This window comes from Palaemon carinicauda, chromosome 22, assembly GCF_036898095.1.
Source record: "Palaemon carinicauda isolate YSFRI2023 chromosome 22, ASM3689809v2, whole genome shotgun sequence".
Classification (NCBI taxonomy): domain Eukaryota; kingdom Metazoa; phylum Arthropoda; class Malacostraca; order Decapoda; family Palaemonidae; genus Palaemon; species Palaemon carinicauda.
Window position 1 is genome coordinate 73,514,378 of NC_090746.1, and position 22,500 is coordinate 73,536,877.

Sequence of the window (22,500 nt, forward strand, 5' to 3'; positions counted from 1 at the left end):
TACATTGTATAATAAGACTGGTACTCTTGTCTGAAAGAAGTATCTAACTGACATTTGTATTTAATAAATGAAATACTACTTTTGACAATTCTCCAGATATGGTACGAACTGCTATTACTAGGAAGTGTAGTAATCTGTTGATTGAAACCAATCTTATAATCGACAAGTGCTCTTGGCTGAAGGCAGCACCTAAGTGTCTTTAGTGTATTATTGAGATTTCTCGGATTTATTACAGGCGAGTATATAAAGCAAAACTTGCTTGATACAGATTTAATGCACTAAGGTATATTTTGTAAAAGTGTAACTTCATTAGCTATGTAATAGAGTATATTTGTGTAAACCACCGGTATTATTTAAATCTTTTACTTTTTTTCTATATAACTCTGTCACCACCTCGAGTCTAGTTATCATGATTATTATTATTATTATTATTATTATTATTATTATTATTATTAGTAGTAGTAGTAGTAGTAGTAGTAGTAGTAGTAGTAGTAGTAGTAGTAGTAGTAGTAGTAGTAGTAGTAGTATTAAAGATCTATAGAACTCTGAGTTAGAGCATTTCAGAAATTTATTTTCTGATATGTAAAACCACCTGAAATAATCTAACACATATGATGTATCTTTTGTCAGTCCTGTATAGTAACCATGGATTCCATTTCTGATCAAAGCAATCAACGTAAATTTTGTCTCTTTTATGGACCACAAAGGAACTGCTCGTCAGAATAAATAAGCAAATCGACTATCACCTCATTCTCTCGTCAGATGAGTAAAAACCTCTTATTAAATTCTAGATTTGACAAATGCCCACTACTGGATAGGCGCCCGAGACGAAGGTCACGAAGGGGAATGGAGATGGACGGACGGTAGCAATGTTCGGATGGGCACGCCCTTTTGGGGGTATGTACAGTCCATTTCTCAGCAGCCCGAGGGTCAGACATCTCAAAACTGCGCAGTTTTAGATTGGGCGAACTTTTTCTACTTCAATGATCATGATTGCATTTTGGACGGCAACATCATATGTCAATTTAATTGATTTGTTAAAACTTCTAATATTTTGACTTTGAAGGTTTCTTAAATACAAACATCAGGCACAAATAAAAAAAAAAAAAAAAAAAAAAAAAACGTCCTAAATATCGTATTCCCTTTAGCGTCAGATTGTAACAGAAAAGATGGGCAATCCCTTTGTGATTAGTGCTTCTACCCTGGCCAGGGTTCGAACGTATCCTTCAAAAACGAAACAAAACGAGACAGTAGAATTTATACCATTTAACTATTAACTACTTTCTAGTTCTGCTTTGATCTTAAGGTATAGGTTCGAATCCTGATCTAGGGAGGGATAACTTTGCCCTCTTGGTATATATTTCAGTTGTAGATGGAGCCTGATAAGTCACGAGTTAGTTATAAAAGTGTCAGGTATACCATATGTAATATTTTCCATTTTGAGCCGACCTTATACTAAATTCTATCTACAAGTTTGGAATTATTTAAAAGCGTCAACACACTTTTGAAATAAAATTGTGTAAGTCATGTAAACTGCCAGCAATAACACGTAAATACAAACCTTCTCATGATAAGATAAACAGACATTTGATGACTGCCGACAATAAAGAAAACAATTTAAAGATTGACTTGTGAATTATATTTTTCCTACATAGAAAAATGTGTATGTACAGTTATCAGAGTAAGAACGTTTAGTGGCCATTATGAAAAAGAAAGGCCTTAGTGGCCATCAACTAATGAAAGAGAGAATTAATGGCCCAATCAAAACAAAGGGCATTAGTGGTCTTTAACAAAAGATAAAGGGAATCTAAGGCCACCACTAGAAGAACTGTCTTCCGTTATTACTATCGGCATTTTATTCTTTAGTTTTTATTTTCATTTTATTATTCTTTAGTTTATATCTTACTTTTCCATTCTTTACAATTTGCTCTCCTTAAATGGGGCCTTGGATTTTCACCACCCAGCTTCTCTAACTATTGATTATAAAAACAATACTAATAGTATTCCCTTAATATACATCTACTTACAATGAGAGAGAGAGAGAGAGAGAGAGAGAGAGAGAGAGAGAGAGAGAGAGAGAGAGATAAAAAAATTACCATCAGTATCATATAAATGATTTCATGTTAAAAGTGACCTCCATATCGAGGGAAATATGACAGATGACTTGATGACAACTTTTGCAATTCCCATGAGAAAAGCAAGAGATAAAAACGTAATATGTAAGTATCTACAATATATATATATATATATATATATATATATATATATATATATATATATATATATATATATATATATCCTCCTACGCCTATTGAAGCAAAGGGCCTCGGTTAAATTTCACCAGTCTCGCCTCGATCTTCAGCTTTTAATTCAATACTACTCTATTCATCATCTCCTACTTCGCACTTCATAGTCCTGAGCCATGTAGGCCTGGGTTTTCCAACTCTTCAAGTGTCTTGTGGAGCCCAGTTATGTTTGGTGAACGAATCTCTCTAGGAAAAAACGAAGAGCATGCCCAAACCATCTCCATCTACCCCTCATCATGATCTCATCCACGTATGACACTCGAGTAATCTCTCTTATAGTTTCATTTCTAATCCTGTCCAGCCCTTTTACTCCCAGTATCCTTCTGAGGGCTTTGTTCTCAAATCTACTAAATCTGTTGGAGATTGTTTAATTGTCATACCATGACTCATGTTCATAGAGTTACACCGATGTCACTAAATTGATACATAGTCTGATTTTTATATATAATTTCAGGCGATTTGATTTCCAAATTTTGCTTAACCTAGCCGCTGTCTGATTTGCTTTTTCCAATCTTTCACTAAACTCTAATTCTAAAGACCCTGCATTGGAGATCAAAGTTCCTAAATACTTAAATGATTCTACTCGTACCTCATTAATCCTTTCTCCTTCCAATGATATTTCATAATCCATTGCATACTCCGTTCTCATCATCTCTGCTTTTCTTCTATCTATATTCAGCCCAACCTCGAGTGATATTTCATGCATTCTGGTAAGCAAGCATTGCAAATCCTGTGGTGTTCTGCTAACAAGGACATCATCATCAGCATACTCTAGGTCTGCTAAATTCCTATCACCAATCCAATCAAATCCTTCTCCTCCATCTCTAACTGTTCTACGCATTACAAAATCCATGAGGAGGATAAACAACATAGGTGACAACACATTCCCTTGGAATACTCCTCTGTTCACTGGAAATTCATGTGATAAGACTCCATTAACATTAACTTTGCACTTGCTATGATCATGAACAGACTTAATCAAATTTACATATTTAAGAGGAATTCCATAATAACGCAGGATTCTCCACAAAATTGGCCGGTGTACACTATCAAAGGCTTTATCATAGTCCACAAATAACATCAAAAGGGGATTTCTATATTATACTCATTGCTGTACAACATGTCTCAAAATACAAATTTGGTCAGTGCAACTTCTACCTTTTCTAGATCCTGCTTGCTCATCTCTCAGCTTTTCATTAATCTTACTCTCCAGTCTCTTAAGAATAAGCAAACTATATATTTTCATAACAATGACGTGAGTGTGATGCCTCTGTGATTATTGCAATCAGTCAGGTCTCCTTTTCATCAAGTTTTGCCTTTTCATGCCATAATCTACAAAATAATTTTGTAAGTAGTCGGGGAGTCACATCATTTTCTGCCAGTATCATTTCGATAGTTATGCCATCGTATCCAGGGCCTTTCCCTCTTTAGTTTTTTTAGGATAGCTTTGACTTCAAACACAGTGAATTCATTCATGGGCACATCAAGGCCTTCATTAGCTTCAGGTATATCAATCAAATTATTCACTTCATATTTCCTATTCATGACCTCACTAATGTGTTCCATCCAACGTTGTCTTATATATGCTTCTAATAAAGATTTTCTTATGAAAGAAAATTAATTATAAAGTGATGTAGAGAACACTGTTAAGTAATTCATTCCTTTTGTTCTGAATCAAAGAAACTATGCTTGTAATTGGCCCATACTTTTTACATACGTATCCTACAAGCCACAGTAGTGTACACCCAAATAACACATTTATATACGTATACAAAAGAAAAACACATATCCATACATACATACATACATACATATATACTTATCATCATCATCATCAGCCGTAGATAGTTCACAGCAGGACTAAGGCCTCAGACATGTCATTGCGCTAGCGTATGTTTATGGTCTTTCTATACCAGTTTATCCAAACACACATACACACAAATATATATATATATATATATATATATATATATATATATATATTACTATATAACTATATAACTATGCATATATATACATATATATATATATATATATATATATATATATATATATATATATATATCTATATATATATATATATATATATATATATATACACATATACATATATCATTAGGATTCAGAGCTCACGAGGCAGGAACCATGAAATTTTTTCCTGTGCATAGTTTGTCAATTATAGAATAAGATATAAAAACTTCCTCCAGTGACAGCGAAAATTTGCAGGAATGATTACGTGACAGCTCACACAAGAAACAAAAACTGTTATATAACAAGATTTGAGCAAATATGTTTAGATGGAAATAATTATTTAAAAGGCACATAAGAGCAAACTAACCTAATTTTTAACCCATAATAATTTTGCTCTCTGAAAATTAAATGGAGAACTGAATCCCGAGTTAAAATAATTGAGAAACAGCAAATTTGTAAAGCAATATGTGGAAGTAACAAAAAGTTTAAAAATATAATTTATTTCATTCAACAAACAATATGACACACAAGTTTCATATGTAGAGATATGAGGGAAAAATTTCCACTGTAGATTCTTCATATCACTTGGTGTAAGAAAACTTTAACGCAACTGACGTAATTCAATCAACTAATTTCTTCAATCAAATACTATTTGCATGCAAATCAATAGAACAGATCTGAACCAACTGACGTTTTCTCTTATCTTTATCACTGTAGCACATCTATCAAGTGAAAATCACCCGCGAAACAACGAAAGGAAATTGTAATAATAATAACCATCTCTTTCATATGGCGAGGAATACACCGGACGATCATTTTTCTTTCTTCGACGATAGCAAAGTAGCGCGCTCGCCATTTACGGAGAGATATTCTGCTATAACTTGCTGCAAACCACAATAAAGCCGATGGTACAGATGTTTCCCGTGTAATGACAGTAGAATAGCCATTAACACGGGTTATGGAGCAGATGCTCGTCGGGGGCAGTGGGTGGGAGGGAGTATATCCTAAGCAAAATGAGACTCTAATACATACACACAATTATCTATATACGTGTATACACGTAAGAATAGACACATAGGCACCAGCCACCCGTTGAGACACTTTGAAAGAGAGTTATTAGGTCCTTTGCTTGGCCAGATAGTATTACATTGGATCTCTCTCTGGATACAGATCATTTTTCCTTTGCCTACACATACACCGAATAGTTTGGACCATTCTTTACACATTCCTCTCTTTTCTCTTACACCTAACCATACTGAGATAACCGAAAAATTCTTATTCGCTCAAAGGGTTAACTACTGCACTATAATTGTTCAGTGGCTACTTTCCCCTTGGTAAGGGTAGAAAAGTCTCTTTAGCTATGGTAAGCAGCTCTTCAGAAAGGACAATCCAGAATCAAACCACTGTTCTCTACTCTTGTGTGGTGCCATAGACTCTGTACCATGGTCTTCCATTCTCTGGGTTAGAGTTCCCTTGCTTGAGAGTACACTCAAGCACACTATTCTATCTATGTCCTTTATTTCCTTTCCTCATTGGACCATTTTCCTTGCTGGAGCGGTTGGGCTTATAGCATCCAGAGGTTGTAGCTTAGCTAATAATAATATTAATAATATATCTAGATATTGTCACATGAATATAATCATATACACAATCCTTAGGGATGAGGCTGCCCACTTCATGCCCTTTCTAACACCACAATCGGGAGAGTATCCAAAAGCTCTTTCAATGCTTAGGTCTCGTGGTGTTATCAATAGCGTCCTTGCCTACCGGTTTTAGGGTATTAGGTTTCAATGGGTGAGTGCCTGCATTGACATAATAAGTACTTCATAGATAGTTGACTGAGGTGAGTTGAAAATAGAAGAAAAGAAGGGGTGGGTTCAATTCCATTTGGAAAGGATGATATATATATATATATATATATATATATATATATATATATGTATACATATATATACATATATATATATACATATATATATATATATATATATATATATATATATATACATATATATACATATATATACACAAATATATATATATATATATATATATATATATATATATACATATATACATATATATATATATATATATGTATATATATATATATATATATATATATATATATATGTTCATATACATAAAATACTCACACACACACATTTATATATATATATATCTATATATATACACAAATATATATATATATATATATATATATATATATGTATATATATATATATATATGTTCATATACATGAAATACTCACACACATACACATACACACACACACACACACACATATATATATATATATATATATATATATATATATATATATATATATATCTATATATATATATATATATATATATATATATATATATATATAACGGATTTTGAGCGAAGCGAAAAATCTATTTTTGGGTGAGATGGCCATGTCGTCCTGATGGAAGTTCCTATAGGGTAGCTTCCTAGGGTATATTACAACTACGGCGATATTCCCAGAGAATTTACCTTAAGGTACCAGAATTCTAACTCCTGGAGCGAATATCCCTCCTGAAAGGGATATCGCGACATATCAGAGGACGTATTCTTGACACGCCACATGGCAATCTGCATCCTGGACAGAGATTTCGTCTCGTAGGAGGCGATTGGCAAGAAACGAATCCGGGAAAGAAAAAGGGGGAGCCGCTCCCAAGGCTCCCAACATCCGATTCGTATGCGTGCCTGGCGCCAATCCTGGCGCCATCTGTATTCCTTGTAGCGTACACGAGGTGCTACAGATACTGTATGTAGGGAGGGGTCCTACAGCCCTTTCTTAGAAAGGCAAGGGCGGGTCCATCAGGACGACATGGCCATCTCACCCAAAAATAGATTTTTCGCTTCGCTCAAAATCCGTTTTTTGGGCTCAAGCCATGTCGTCCTGATTGAAGTATACCAGAGCATTACTGTATCTGTGGATTCTCAGAACGTGCCGTACTCCCCGGATGTAATTTTTCCCGGTCGACTAGACCTAGAGACCTAAGATGTTACCGTTATACATCTTTTCAACTAACTATAAACCATGTTAGAGCTTCCTGCCCCCTACAGGGAAGAGTCCTACTAGACTCTGGAAAAGTCTCGAAGAGTACATATACCTATGTATGAATACCAGGCAAGCTAATATAGTGGTCTCGCCCTATATTAAGTAAAGCATAGTTTGTAAAGAATCACTGCGTCAATATGAAATATCGACCAATTCTCCGCACAATACTTGTATTGGGCAAAGGTTTTATATCCGCATAGGAGAAAAACCAATGCAACATAGCTTGCATAAAGGAACAATTCTATTAGAATTATCCCAGATAAGGTACATAGGATGAATGCTCAATTATACCAATAAATTGACACAGGTGAAGGAGACGCAAGGTTCTCAAGAACCAGTTTATTGACGGGCAATAAATAGACAGGTTACCCACAATTATATATATATATATATATATATATATATATATATATATATATATATATATATATATATATATATATATATATATACATAAGAAGAGGATAACCCAAAGCTTTAAGCATAAGTATGATAGTAAACAGAACTTGTTTGTCTGAAAGAAAAAACATTAAATGCCACTCTTAAGATACCGAGGTATCAAAGTCATAAAAGTCTGTATTACAAATCAATGACATTAGCGTTAGAAACGCTCGGCACACATGTCTGCACTTATGCTAAGTTCACCTTCGGAAATGGAACAGTCTACATGGGCACACAGTGCCCTCACTTAGTTTGTAGTACAGTATGTAACTACACACTCACCCTGGAATTAATCGTCCCAATTAAGACCACTGTTCCTTGCAGAGTTAAACAGTAGGGTTAACACCGCGACCCACTGCTACCACAGATCTCTTTAGTTCCTCTACTTGCTTCGCATAGTGGCGAAAGAACACTCTGGAAGACTTCCAGACAGTGTATGAACGGAGATGTTCAAAATCCATACAATTAAAGAAATTTAAGGATGAGGCAACTTTCCTCGGATCGTGACCTGCGGGTGTACTGTCAGGATTCGCTCTGCGAATAAAATATGTGATTTTCGCTCTGAGTTGATTCAGAGATAAATTTGAGCCTGATGTTTCTCCCCTGAATAGTTGATCACCCTTGAAGTCTGAAGTTCTATGAAGATAGACCTTTAGGCATTCTACTGGACATAGAGATGCATCTTCTTTCAGAGGGCAGATTCTCCAGGGACCCCACCTGTTGGTGGGTAACTCATTCTTGGCGAGAAACGTAGGATCCGGAAACAGGTTCAGTTCTCCCCCATCCAGGAACTGAACACGACCTGCCTCTCTCGAGAGGGCTACAATCTCACTAACCCTGGCCCCGGACGCGAGTACAAATAGGAAAATAACTTTTTGTGTCAAATCCTTTAACGCACACTCTTCATTGCTCAACAGAGAAGCGAAATGAAGATCTTGTCTAAAGACCATGAAATGGGCTTTGGAGGTGCTGAAGGTCTGAGCTTAGCGCAGGCTTTCGGGACTTTATTAAAGATCTCGTTACCTAGGTCGACCTGGAAGGCATATAGAATGGGTTTTGTCAAAGCAGACTTACACGCTGAAATCGTGTTAGCTGCCAATCCTTGACCATGGAGGTGGAGAAGAAAGATAAGCAGAAGTCTGTCAAGATCTCCTGCGGATTCTTCGCCTTGACAAAAGGCCACCCATTTTCTCTAAGATGACTCATATTGCCTTCTAGTAGATTTGCACTTATATTCCTCAAGGAAGTCTATGCTGGCTTTCGAAATCCCGAAACGCTTTCTCACCGCTAGGGAGAGAAAATCATGAGCTGCAGGGTCCGGGTTTTCTGTAATGAAGCGCAGACAGTTGATTTCTGGACTCGCTGGGTCAGAACTGGATCTGGTAGAGGTACAAACTTCAGCTACAGTTCCAATGCCAGGGGGAACCACACGCTGTTCAGCCACTTGTGGGCCACTATTGCCGCTACCCCTGAAGGATCTCAATTTGTTGAGGACCCTCAACAGAAGGTTGTGAGGAGGGAACAGATAAATCTTAGACCATCTGTTCCAGTCGAGGGACATTGCGTCCACTGCTTCCGCTAAGGGGTCCTCGTACGGGGCACGTACAGGGGCAACTTCTTGTTGTCTTTCGTCGCAAAGAGGTCTATCTGCAGTTCTGGGACTTGATTCAGAATGAAGGAGAATGATCCTGCGTCTAAGGACCATTCCGACTCTATCGGTGTGAACCTGGATAGAGCGTCCGCTGTCACATTGCGGACTCCTTGAAGGTGAACTGCCGACAGGTACCACTTCTTCTTTTCCGCCAATCGGAAGATGGCCAACATCACCTGGTTGAGAGGTGGTGACCTCGATCCTTGTCGATTCAAGTATCTCACAACTACCTCGCCGTCCATCACCAACCTTATGTGGATCGAGTGACGTGGGGAGACTTTCTTTAAGGTAAGGAGCACTGCCCTAGCTTCTAGAAAGTTTTATGTGAAAGGTCTTGAATAGCTTGGACCAAGTCCCCTGGACTTTTTTCCGATGAGAGTGACCTCCCCATCCCTCCTTCGAGGCGTCTGAGTGAATCGTCACCAACGGGGGAGGTGGCTGAAGAAGAACCGACTTCTTTAGATATCTGGCTTGGGACCAAGGCCTGAGAAGAGTACGTAGCCGAAGCGGCTGGTCTTCTCAGATCTCTTCGCGCGTTTGATGCATAACTTCTCCAAACTCCGATTGCATCCTTTAGCTGTGCTCTTAGCACTAGGTCTGTCACCGAAGCAAACTGGAGAGAGCGCAGTACCCTCTCCTGCTCGCGTCTTGATATCCTTTCGGAATCTAGAAGTCTCTTGACAGAACCCGCTATCTCCTTCCTTTTCTTCGCCAGGATGGAGAAACGGTGTGACAAAAGGTCCCAGTGGATTCCCAGCCACTGGAACTTTTGAGATGGAGAAAGTCGAGACTTTTTTCTGTTGATCTTGAAGCCTAGGTACTCTAGGAACTGGATCACTTGACTGGAAGCTTGCAAGCATTCTGTCTCGGATGCTGCCCACACCAACCAGTCGTCCAGGTAGGCTACTACCTGAATTCCCTTTAGGCGTAATTGTTTGAGAGCTACGCTCGCAAGCTTCGTAAAAATCCTTGGGGCTATGTTTAGCCCGAATGGCATGGCTCCGAAGGCGTATAGTCTTCGTTTTAGCTTGAACCCTAGGTAGGGGGAGAGTCGATGGCTAATTGGAATGTGCCAAAAGGCGTCTGACAAGTCTATAGAGACGGAATATGCCCTCTTGGGCAGTAAAGTCCTTATGTGTTGCAGTGTTAGCATTTTGAATTTGCAATTCACTATGAACTTGTTGAGTGGCGACAAGTCCAGAATGACTCTGAGCTTTTCCGAGTCTTTCTTGGGAACACAAAACAGCCTCCCTTAGAAATTGATGGGCTTCACCCTTCGGATCAAGTTTTTTCTCTAACAGTTCTTGAACATACTCCTCCATAACGGGGGTGGAGTGTTGGAAAAACCGAAGGCACGGGGGTGGAGTGCTGTACCAGCTCCAGCCCAGTCCATTCTTGAGTAGGCTGTGGGCCCAGGGATCGAAGGTCCACCGATCCCGAAATTTCAGAAGTCTCCCTCCTACCGGTATCACCTCACTTGGACTGCCGTCCTGAGGTCTTGCCTTCCTGACCACGACCACCCCTGAATCCCCTTCCCCTTGAGGGGCGTCTAGACGAGCCTCTGGCTGCTCCTCTAGGCTTTGCTCGAAAGGAAGTAGACTGCCCTTCGAACGCTGGGGTGAATGCCGTGGACTGTGTCGACACGGCCTGGGGTACCCACTGAAAAGTGGTCGGGGTTTGTGCCACGATCTGGGGCACTGGGGGCAATGGCAATTGCAGTTGCTGTTGCTGTCTAACAGGCTTGGCTGGCCGAGACGGTAGCATAGTCCTCATAGTCTTCCTCTTTGGTTGAGGACCCTCATCCGGGGAAGACTTTCTTTTGATAGCCAGGCCCCACTTCTGGAGAAGGTTTCTATTCTCCAAGGCGGCCTTCTCAACAACTTCTTTGACCAAGTCGGTAGGGAAAAGGTCTTTTCCCCAAATGTTGGAGGAGATTAGTTTCCTTGGCTCGTGCCTCACCGTAGCCGAGGTAAACACGAACTCCCTACAAGCTCTCCTTGCCTTGACGAAGCCATAAAGGTCCTTCGTCACTGTGGCCAGATGAGTTTTGGCCACTACCATGAACATTTCATGGACCTTGGGGTCACTTGCCATCGTCTCGAGAGTAGTCTGAAGGGACATTGAGGCAGTCAGTCTTTCTTTTGTATCGAACTCTCTTCGCAAAAGAAAGTCAGACAGCTTAGGGAGGTCCTCGCCGAACTGACGTCCGGCAATATCAGCCTCCAACTTTCCAACTGAGAACGTAAGATGGACGTCCTTCCAGCCTTTGTGGTCCATAGGCAGGGCCATCGACAAGGGTTTACACTCCTCTAGGGAGGGGCAAGGCTTGCCGGCCTCGACTGCTTTTAGTACAGCCAGAAACCCTTTCTGTAAAAAGGGGAAGGCTCTAGTAGGCGAGGACACAAAGGAAGGGAGCTTCCTGTTCAATGCGGCTACCTTTGAGTTAGAGAAGCCTCTCTCTTTCATCGAGGATGAAAGTAGAGCTTGAGCCTTAGCATGGTCCATCACTCTGACCTCCTTCGGCTCTGTCTCCTCCTTTGAAGCTGGTTCCTTCCTCAGCCGGACATAACAGTCCGGATATGATGCCTTGCTGGGCCAGAATTCCACCTCCTCCAGGGGAACTGAGCCCAGCTTATCCGAGATGACGATCTTTCTAGTCGTCATCGGCATGTGCTCAGCATACCTCCATGGGTTAGCATCTGAGCACAAGGGAAGGTCTTTCACATTGAGCTTTTTCTGGGGCCCATGTGATTCTGCAAGGCACTGCATTCGCAGTTCCATTGCAGCCGCCTTCTCCTGATTCTCCTTCTGCATTTGTTGGATCATTCCAACAATAGAAGAGAGGGCCTGTCCCAGCTCTACTGGGAGACCGGCCGATGTTGAGGGAATAGGCTCCGGAATCTGAACCGGAGTAGCCGACACCTCGTCGACGTCTACCTCTACAACGTCTGGGGCTTGAACTTCATCCTGGGCTTCTGCCAGGAGGTCTTCCTCCAGACACTCGTCCACATCAGACATCCTGTCATCTAACTGGATGTCTTGCATCGCGACCGCGACTTCAGCATCCACCTGGATCTGAACTTGGGGGATCTTCTTTTGAGGCTGAGGAATCACTGCATCAGCTGATGCCTTAGGGAAAAGATACGCCCTCATCTTCTCACTTGGAAGATAAGGGCCAGAAGTGTTCTTTTGGAAGCCCCTTACCCAGGTACGAAGCTTCTTCCTAGCTATATCCCTTGATTCCTCCGTCCTAGGAGAATCAAAGGTCTCAGTAATCAGGTTAGTGCACACAGTACATACCTGAGGGTCCCAATACCGGAGATCATCCTTGGAGACAGCGCATGCTGCATGTCTCCTACAAAACTCATGTCCGCAGAGGTTCTTGCTGCGGACGTTGCAGAAAGCACTTCCGCACTTCGGAGTGTCCTTCTGTAAAGAGAAGAAATTTCCATGAGTATCAAGTGAAACTATGTATCACTGGATATGCATAGTATAGCATAACAATTCAGAAAGGAAAGACACACACTTGTGTTTCCCTCACAACCCATTGCTGCAGCCTTCCAGATAATAAAATCAAATGGTTAATCTCTTCTAGAGTAACCAATGCAAAGTTTCCAGAGGAAACAGGTGGAGCTCACACCTAAGCAATGATTTTAAAAACCTGGATAATAGACAGGAAAGAACTCACTTTCCTATCTGTAGGGCAACAGCAAAGGACTGTGCAAGAAAACACAAAAGTGTTAGAACACACAGTGCTGTAACAAAACCCATACTATAGTTTTCCTCTTACTGTATATGTTATACTGAAGAATACTAGTACAGTATAGGAGGATACGTGCCGGCCGGCACCTGCCGGCCGGCACACACCATAACTAGCTTTAAAGTATACTACTTAACAGCTATAAGGCGGCAGAACTCTGGTTCAAATGCATGTGCCGGTCGGCAGCAATGGCTGCCGGCCGGCAACTACACAAGGTAGTACCCAGCTGCTGGCCACACTCTTGGTGACCGGTAGACAAGGGCTGACATTAGCCGGCCGGCAAAGGTACAGGACCGATGCCAGCTGGCAGCAAAAGAACCAGAGGACTACACCTGCCCGGCTGCCGGCCTCATAGGCCGGCAGCCGGGTCGGGTACAGCACTAGAAGAAAAACAGAATGGATGCCGGGATAAGAGTGTACACTACCTCCAAGCCCGGCAATCCGAAAGAGTGCATATAAGGAAGGGGAGAATCTAATTCAGGCTTCCTGGCCAATGCCGTCTGGCTCTATAGGCAGGCATGGATAAGGGACCAAGGGAGGTCCGGGCAGCACTCAAAATATAAGACCCTTGCCGGCCGGCAGGGTGCTGAGTCAATTCCACATCCTAACCTATACTAGGTCCAGATGTAGAACGACGTACAGTACTGTAATGGCTAGGCCATTACGGAGATGGAGGGGGAAGGGACCAAAGAGGGTCCTACCAACCTTGCTTTAGTGACGGATCACCCGCAGCCAAGAAACTTATCTTAGCCTAAGGGAGATCTAAGGGGGAAGGCCAGCAATACTTGCCAGCTCCCAGAGCACCAAAGCAAGGAAGGTGTTGCCACTCCCAGGGAAAGAAACTTATCCTCCCCCGAGAACAGCAACAAGGACTAGTCTGGTAGATCACAAAAGAAGGGATCATATCCACAGAAACCTTCGGTAGTGACCTAAGGAGGCTAAGCCACCTTTGTCTGTGTCAGGCCAGCGAGGGAGACTCTACCCCAAGCCAGACAAGCACAGACTCAGACTAAAAACTCTGTTGTTCTGTCCCTCTTTGAACCAGACTTACTGGAACAGGAAGGTACAGTAACACCCCAGTATAGTTTTATCGAAAATTAATTCGGAAAAAACCACTTAGGGATAAGCCCAAGGCTTAAACAGAGGGAAAGGGATTGCATACCTTCTCCGAAGAAAAGAAAGCAACCGGGGAGTATGAGAAAGTATACTAAGGCTCCATAAGCAACTTAGCCTAGGCACCAAGAGAATCGATTACCTAAATCACCGAAACTCACTCGTATACTATCTTGGAAATATTCCACACAATCTTAAATGTATAAAACATAGCCTAAAGCTTCAATAAAATTTTATTACACTCGGAAAAACCAAAATCATGCATGAAGTACTAGGACCAAACGACTAGGCTACATGGCCTAGCGTAGGCCAGAATGGCGAATACTTCGCTAAAATAATACTAAGCACGAAAGGAAATCCTATGTAATGCTAAATAGCTAAAATTTATTAAAGCAAAACAACCGGGAATGTCGCTCTGACTAACTAAACTTATACCTAGCGAGCGACAGCGTCCATGACGCCTCCGGTAGGCTACGGCTCTTGTAACAAAGATTAATCCTATTAATTACTCAAAAATTTACCAAGAGCCTACATTTATACATAAAAGACATGGTACTCAACTTATCAGAGGCCGACGAAGACGGAGAAGCCATGAAAAGTAGAATAAATCCAAGATTTGCGAGAAACACAGGAAAAAACACCGAGTTGTTAAGCTACGCAAAAAGGAATACAGATGGCGCCAGGATTGGCGCCAGGCACGCATACGAATCGGATGTTAGGGAGCCTTGGGAGCGGCTCCCCCTTTTTCTTTCCCGGATTCGTTTCTTGCCAATCGCCTCCTACGAGACGAAATCTCTGTCCAGGATGCAGATTGCCATGTGGCGTGTCAAGAATACGTCCTCTGATATGTCGCGATATCCCTTTCAGGAGGGATATTCGCTCCAGGAGTTAGAATTCTGGTACCTTAAGGTAAATTCTCTGGGAATATCGCCGTAGTTGTAATATACCCTAGGAAGCTACCCTATAGGAACTTCCATCAGGACGACATGGCTTGAGCCCAAAAATATATATATATATATACGTCCATATACATAAAATACATATTTATCTATATGTCTATCTACTTATAAGTATGCATATCTATCTATCTATCTATCTATATATAAGTATGCATATCTATCTATCTATCTATCTATATATATATATATATATATATATATATATATATATACATATATATATATACATATATATATATATATATATATATATATATAAATGTTTACGTATATACATACGTATACACACATACATATATATGTAAATATATAAAATGTGTATATATAGTCACGGTGATAAAGCTGGCCAAATCCCAGACAAGAATAAGGACATGTCTGAGGCCTTTGTCCTGCATTGGACTAAAAACGGCTGCATTTGTTGTTGTTGAATAAATATAGCCTATCTGATATGCTTTCAGAACATCATCGGTGGGAAAGATGGCACTTGCTAACAAGGCATCACGAAATGACATCAAGCAAGAGGAGATTATTATTATTATTATTATTATTATTATTACTATTATTATTATTATTATTAAATGCTCAGCTACAACCCTAGTTAGAAAAGCAGAATGCTATAAGCTCAAGGGCTCAAACAGGGAAAATAGCCCAGCGAAGAAAGGAAACAAGGAAAAATAAAATACTCAAAGACCAGCGATATCAAATAAATATCTCCTATATAAACTATGAAAACTTTAACAAAGCAAAAGGGAGAGAAATAGAATAGAATAGTGTGCCCGAGTGTACATTCAAGCAAGAGAAGACTATGATACAGAGGCTAAGGCACTACCCAAGACTAGAGAACAATGGTTTGATTTGGGAGTGTCCTTCTCCTAGAAGAGCTGCTTACCATAGCTAAAGAGTCTTCAACCCTTAAAAAGATGAAAGTGGCCACTGAACAATTACAGAGTAGTAACTCCTTAGGTGAAGAAGAATTGTTTGGTAAACTCAGTGTTGTCAGGTGTGTGAGGACAGAAGAGAATATGTAAGAATAGGCCAGACTATTCGGGGTGTGTGTAGGCAAAGGGAAAAATGAACTGTAACCAGAGGGAAGGGTCCAATGTAGTATTGTCTGGCCAGTTAAACGACCCTTTAACTCTCTAGCGGTAGTATCTCAACGCGTGGTTGGTTCCCCGGCCAACCTACTACCAACTAATAAACTTTTGTGGCACTCGGTAGATATCTGAGTATTATAATGCAGCTATTATTTCAATAAACGTTCGCCAGCATAAAAAGGACTAATCCAAATGCATTTACTATGAGGATTTTACTGACTAATGAATGATATTCCATATTAAACTCATAACTTTCTTGATTATATGTGAATTTTAAAGAACTATGAACACTTATTTTTTACTGTTGCAGTCACAAGAAGAGGAAAGACATTTTTAAGAGTGTGAAAAAATGTTTGTTATATATGTATTGCAATGTCAAACGTTTCTTATCATTGATATGAATTGAAACCTGATAGTTAATTCGAAGAAATAAAATTTCTTATCAGTATACTTTTTTAATACAGAATTATTTTGAATGCCTATCGTTTAAGTACCTCTTTATTATAGATTTGTATTTATTTACCAATACGATAATACTTTGCGGTGAAATTAACTACAATACTGTAATTCGTTTTGCTAAAAAGGTCCCTCAGAGGTATAAGACGTGTATAAGCCTATGTTTATTTTTGTAGATTAAACAGCGAACTTTATAGTTTTCGTCCATCACCTGTGGACTTGGTCACTAAAAATTTTGCTAACAAGTTCACAGATGATGGGCGGAAACTACAAGGTTCGCTGTGTAATCTACAAACATACACAGATTTTCATACTCGCCTTATATCATTGTGGAACCTTTGTAACATAATACGCTGTGTTACCCAAGTCTACTTAAACCATCAAAAATGACATAACCAGTTATTTAAACAGTATCAAAAGTTTACTGTTCATTTCCCATTCCTGTTCATAAAATACATTAGAAATTCTATTGGAAAATGAAGACTATGACAGAACAGATGTTTAACCTCACTTGTATTCTAAGAAGGAACGTCGATATCACCATTGGCAACAACATTGAACTGAAAGGAACATATGTTCTTCATAATTTTTAGAAATGAATGAAATATATATAATGATAACGAGTTACAAGTAAACCACTGACTGGATGAGAATAAATGGAGACGCGCCAGTGAAGCAATTTCTTTTCTACGAAAACACACCAAGAAGGCTTACGGGTTTCTCTTATTGTATTGAAAAATCTATTTGCAAAAATGAAGATGATGCTTTTCTTCCTGGAACTTTTAGGTAAGAAACTGCATGAACAGTTTTCTGTGTTCTGTTTTTTAATAAATACCAGTAAAATGTGTATCAATTTTCACGGTTATTGTATATACCGTATTTTTCAAATTGCTAATATGTTATTTAAGTTTTTTTTCAAAGTCAGTTGTAACAAGAAGACAATCACTAAAACCTTAAAAAAGAATATAAATTGAATAACTTGATATCACACCAATCAGAAATTCAATCATCTGATTAGCATACTCATCAACTTAAATTAGTAAGAATGGATTACACTTTCGTTGAAATGTAAATTAAAAAAGAATTACAATTTAGGCGAGATAAGAGTTCAAGGAACTATATCATGAAAATCTGATCTAAATCCTAATTTAATCGACTTCCGTATTTATGAACTCAAAATTTTAGAAAATGATTACAAATAAGGAGCAAAAAAAAGTTATAGAAAAATATGGAAAAAAGTGTTTGTGGTTCTTTTTTCAGGAGCGTTCGGCTTCGTTAGACTTGCTCCAGCTTCTGAACGGCAAATGTGTAAGTCATTTCATCTGTTGAATAACTCGTAAACATTAAAAAGGCTTAGTTACTATCCATTTATACAAAAGATGATACGAATTTTATTTTAAAAGTAGCAACTACAAATAGCAACTCTCTCAATTTGCTCTCCAACAATGACCAACAAAATAAACTTCCACAAAACAATATTCTTAAGTACTGTTATGGTGGAGATAATCCTTATCAATACAATGACTTATATTATAAATGTTCAGTGTTTACTCCGAGGTAAATGGTTTGTGAACACAGAATATCTCGTAAGGTACAGTTAGATTCAAAAGTGCTGCGACACTCGGGGCAAATCGTTCGTCAGAAGTCTCTAGTGTAATGATGACACTGGAGACATCTGACAAACGATTTCCCTGAAGTGTCAGAGGAAGTTTGCATCTAACTGTATGTATGAATGGGCAGATTCTTACTCACACACAAACACACACACACACACACACACACACACACACACACACACATATATATATATATATATATATATATATATATATATATATATATATATATATATATATTGTATATATATATATACATAAATATATATATATATATATATATATATATATATATATATATATATATATATACATATATATTCCTTGTATTTTCTCTACGAACAAGCCTTCTTAATAAAGGTATCACTAACGAATTAAAAACTAAACATCCGTTCAAACAGCTTGCCCAGTGCCTTTCATCACTATCGGTGGCCAGTGCATCCTTATTGACGAACTCAACTCTGGCTCCTGGTACGACATGAAGCATATGTGTGAGCAACTACACGGACAACTCGTGAATTTGGACGATGCAAATTTGTATTACGAGATCGTCCATTACATCTACGAACATAGTAAGTATAAGCCACTAAATGTGTATTTACTTAAAGGGTAACTCCTCGCTGGTAATACAAGAGAGGACTGGTAGTAGGGACGTTACATACCATCTGGATGCTGGAATCAAGGTACAGTTGGGCACAGGAATTCTTGGTACAGCTCGCTCCGAAGAAGTGCATCATGTCTCACCCTGACTTCATAGTGTGTAACCAAATAGCTAATATAGGGAGAGATGGTAGAAGTGGTTAGTGGAGGCTACAAACAGGAACTCTCCGTGCAGTAAGGGTGTGACAAGATGCACTTCCACAGACTGAGGTGTGCCAAGAATTCCTGCGTCCAACTGTACCTTCAGTGACCAGTGGTAAGCTAGTCTGGAAATGAGAGGGGTCGATTAAAATTTCAAGTAAGGTGTTGAATCCCCGTAGATTATCAAAGTCCAAATTTTTAAGCAAATAGAAAAAAAAAATCTTGATATAAAATTACTTTACAGATGTGTTTAGAACTTGAAAAGAACAATTGTTTTTTTTTTTTGATGATATGTTTAGATATTTTAGGTCACACGCAAGCAATCTTAAAAACTCAAGAATAATCGCATCAAAAGCTTGAGAGCTAGAAGTTTGATTTCTCTAAACAATACCATTATACCATAAGTGACCCAGACTTAGTATGTAGGACCACAGGTCAGAATATATCACTGATTCTCAGATGCATAAAAGTAACGGGGTAAGGTCTAATTAGAATTTACAATACTTGACTTAAAAATATGAAAATATCTATCGAGCCTAATTATAGCTCTCTCTCTCTCTCTCTCTCTCTCTCTCTCTCTCTCTCTCTCTCTCTCTCTCTCTCTCTCTCTCTCTCTCTTCTTCACAGAATTATCAAGCGTCCACTACTGGATAGGAGCATCTAAGGACAACTCCCTGGGAACATGGCAGTGGCCTGACGGAACCGCCGTGAAAATGGGAACACCTTACTGGGCAAACTTCGGCAAGGACGAGAAGCAGGCTCCTGACGGAGGCGACAGAGAAAAATGTGCTCTCCTGAGTGCCTCTTTCCACTACTACATTCAAGACGACCCTTGTGACCTAATGAGAGGTGTTATTTGCGAATATCCTATGTGAAAGTAAAATGAACGCCATGAGAGACAAAATATCTTTGGACGTAGAGTAAAAATAAAATAAATAAATTTTATTTCATTTGGCTCATGATCATTCCGTGATTCAGAAGATTTGTGGTGGCCTATTGGAAACGTCTCTGACTGGCGATTGCCGTACTGAGGTTCGAGTCCTACTCAAGCTCTGTATCTTCTTGTAGTGTCTGCAACCTCACCATCCTTGTGAACTAAGAAAGAGGGGTTTCACGGATCCTATAGGTCTACCTGCTGAGTCATCATTAGCCATTACCTGGCCCAAGCTTGGGAGAACAGGGTGTTTGGGGGCTGATATACACACATGATCAGTCTCTAAGACTTTGCCACTGTCCCTTACCTCAGCTGTTTAAGAGCGGCCTTTAAACCTTAAAACTCATGTGTGTTTGTGCGTGCTCGCGCGCGTGTGTTTCTTAAAAAGGGCCCATTAAAGAAACAAAGGAAGTTGTAATAAGTCACTATATTTCGACTAATATACGTTGGTCCCCTATACGGTGAACATTTTATTGTAAACCGTGAAGATGACCAATGAGTATTGGTCGAAATATAGTGACTTATTTCCACTTCCTTTGTTTCTCTTATGGGCCTCTTTGAAGAAACATTTTAAATTGTTCGATTATAGTTAGAAATATTTATATATATATATATATATATATAGATATATATATATATATATATATATATATATATATATATATATATCTTTATATATATATATGTATACATATAAATACATATGTATACATATATATATATATATATATATATACTGTATATATATATATATATATATATATATATATATATATATATATATATATATATATATATATATATTTCCAATCGTGCTGAGCAGCATTGCCTGAGATATAACTACACGGTTTCTTTCCGTCCCTCAGGTGGGGGGATGGGGGTACCCAAAGAGGTACACTTGGAAACCACAATTCGTGTGTCTGTGCGCGTGTGTGCATATGTATCTAAACATTTAGCTGTCAACTTTTACGGCTGGGGTACATTTGTGATTCTTTATTAACTTATAATGACCTAAAGCCTGGATAAAATATTAGGGACAAGTATTCTGTGAAATTCATAAAATAATCTTTATAAAGGTAGTAGGTTGGCCCGGGCACCAGCCACCCGTTGAGATATTACAGCTAGAGAGTTATTGGGTCCTTTAACTTACCAGACAGTACTACATTGGATCCCTCTCCGTGGTTACGGGTCATTTTTATTTTGCCTACATATACATTGAATAGTTTGGCCTATTCTTTCCACATTCTCCTCTGTCCTCATACATCTGACAACAAAGAGGTTACCAAACAATTCTTCTTCGTTCAGGGGATTAACTACTGCTCTGTAATTGTTCAGCGGCTAATTCCCTCTTGGTAAGGGTAGAAGAGACTCTTTAGCTATGGTAAGCAGCTCTTTTAGGAGGATACTCCACACTCAAATTATTGTTCTCTAGTCTTGGGTAGTGCCATAGCCACTGTACAATGGTCTTCCACTGTCTTGGGTTAGAGTTCTCTTGCTTAAGGACACACACGGGCACACTATTCTATCTTATTTCTTGTCCTCTTGTTTAATTGAAGGTTTTACAATTTATATATGAAAAAGTCTATTTTAATCATGTTATTATTTTTAAAATATTACATTTTAAGTGTTAGTTTGTTCATTAATTCTCCTTTAGTTTATCTATGTCCTTGTTTCTTTTCCTTAGTGGGACATTTTTTTCCTTTTGGAGCCCTTTGGCTTATAGCATTCTGTTTTCCAACTAGGGTTGTAGCTTAGTTATTAATAATAATAATAATAATAATGATAATAATAATAATAATAATAATAATAATAATAATAATAATAATAATAATTCTTTCTCTACAAGCTTGTCCCTATTTGGGGTCGTTTTTATGATAATAATAATAATAATAATAATAATAATAATAATAATAATAATAATATAAAACTGAAGAAGCTTCTATAAACATTATTTGATAAAGTATTTTTTATCAGAGTAGTTTAATTTAGGTCATATCACAAATTAATTTCATAGCTCATGAGGGAATTTTATTTTAATAAGAAATGAAATAATTTATCAACAGATGATATCTGTAGGTGAGTGGAGAACACACATCAGGATTTTTCGAGCCTCACTCTATCCCTTTTTATCACTCGCTGTTATCTGAATATAGGTGGAAGCATAGATAACCATGATTCTTGGAATTTCTTTGATTTCTCTCTCTCTCTCTCTCTCTCTCTCTCTCTCTCTCTCTCTCTCTCTCTCTCTCTCTCTCTCTCTCCAGAAGTGGGTGAAAAATGTAGATAATCATGATCCTCGAGTTTCT

General features: G+C 38.8%; 1 protein-coding gene across 3 annotated transcripts in view; it reads left to right on the plus strand.

Annotated features, from left to right (window-relative positions):
* Positions 1 to 20,205, plus strand: part of LOC137616550 (hepatic lectin-like) — a 29,710-nt gene extending 9,505 nt beyond the window's left edge. Inside the window, exons 1-4 of one of the 3 annotated variants that reach the window (XM_068346400.1) lie at positions 17,470 to 17,629; positions 18,104 to 18,151; positions 18,861 to 19,031; positions 19,888 to 20,205. In XM_068346400.1, the coding sequence (XP_068202501.1) occupies positions 17,596 to 17,629; positions 18,104 to 18,151; positions 18,861 to 19,031; positions 19,888 to 20,135 (501 nt within the window). In that variant the 5' untranslated portion in view covers positions 17,470 to 17,595 and the 3' untranslated portion in view covers positions 20,136 to 20,205. Of the gene's footprint in view, positions 1 to 17,469; positions 17,630 to 18,103; positions 18,152 to 18,860; positions 19,032 to 19,887 lie in introns of those variants that run through there. The other 2 variants (XM_068346399.1, XM_068346398.1) reach the window with 2 other exon arrangements.
* Positions 20,206 to 22,500: the final 2,295 nt, after the last annotated feature.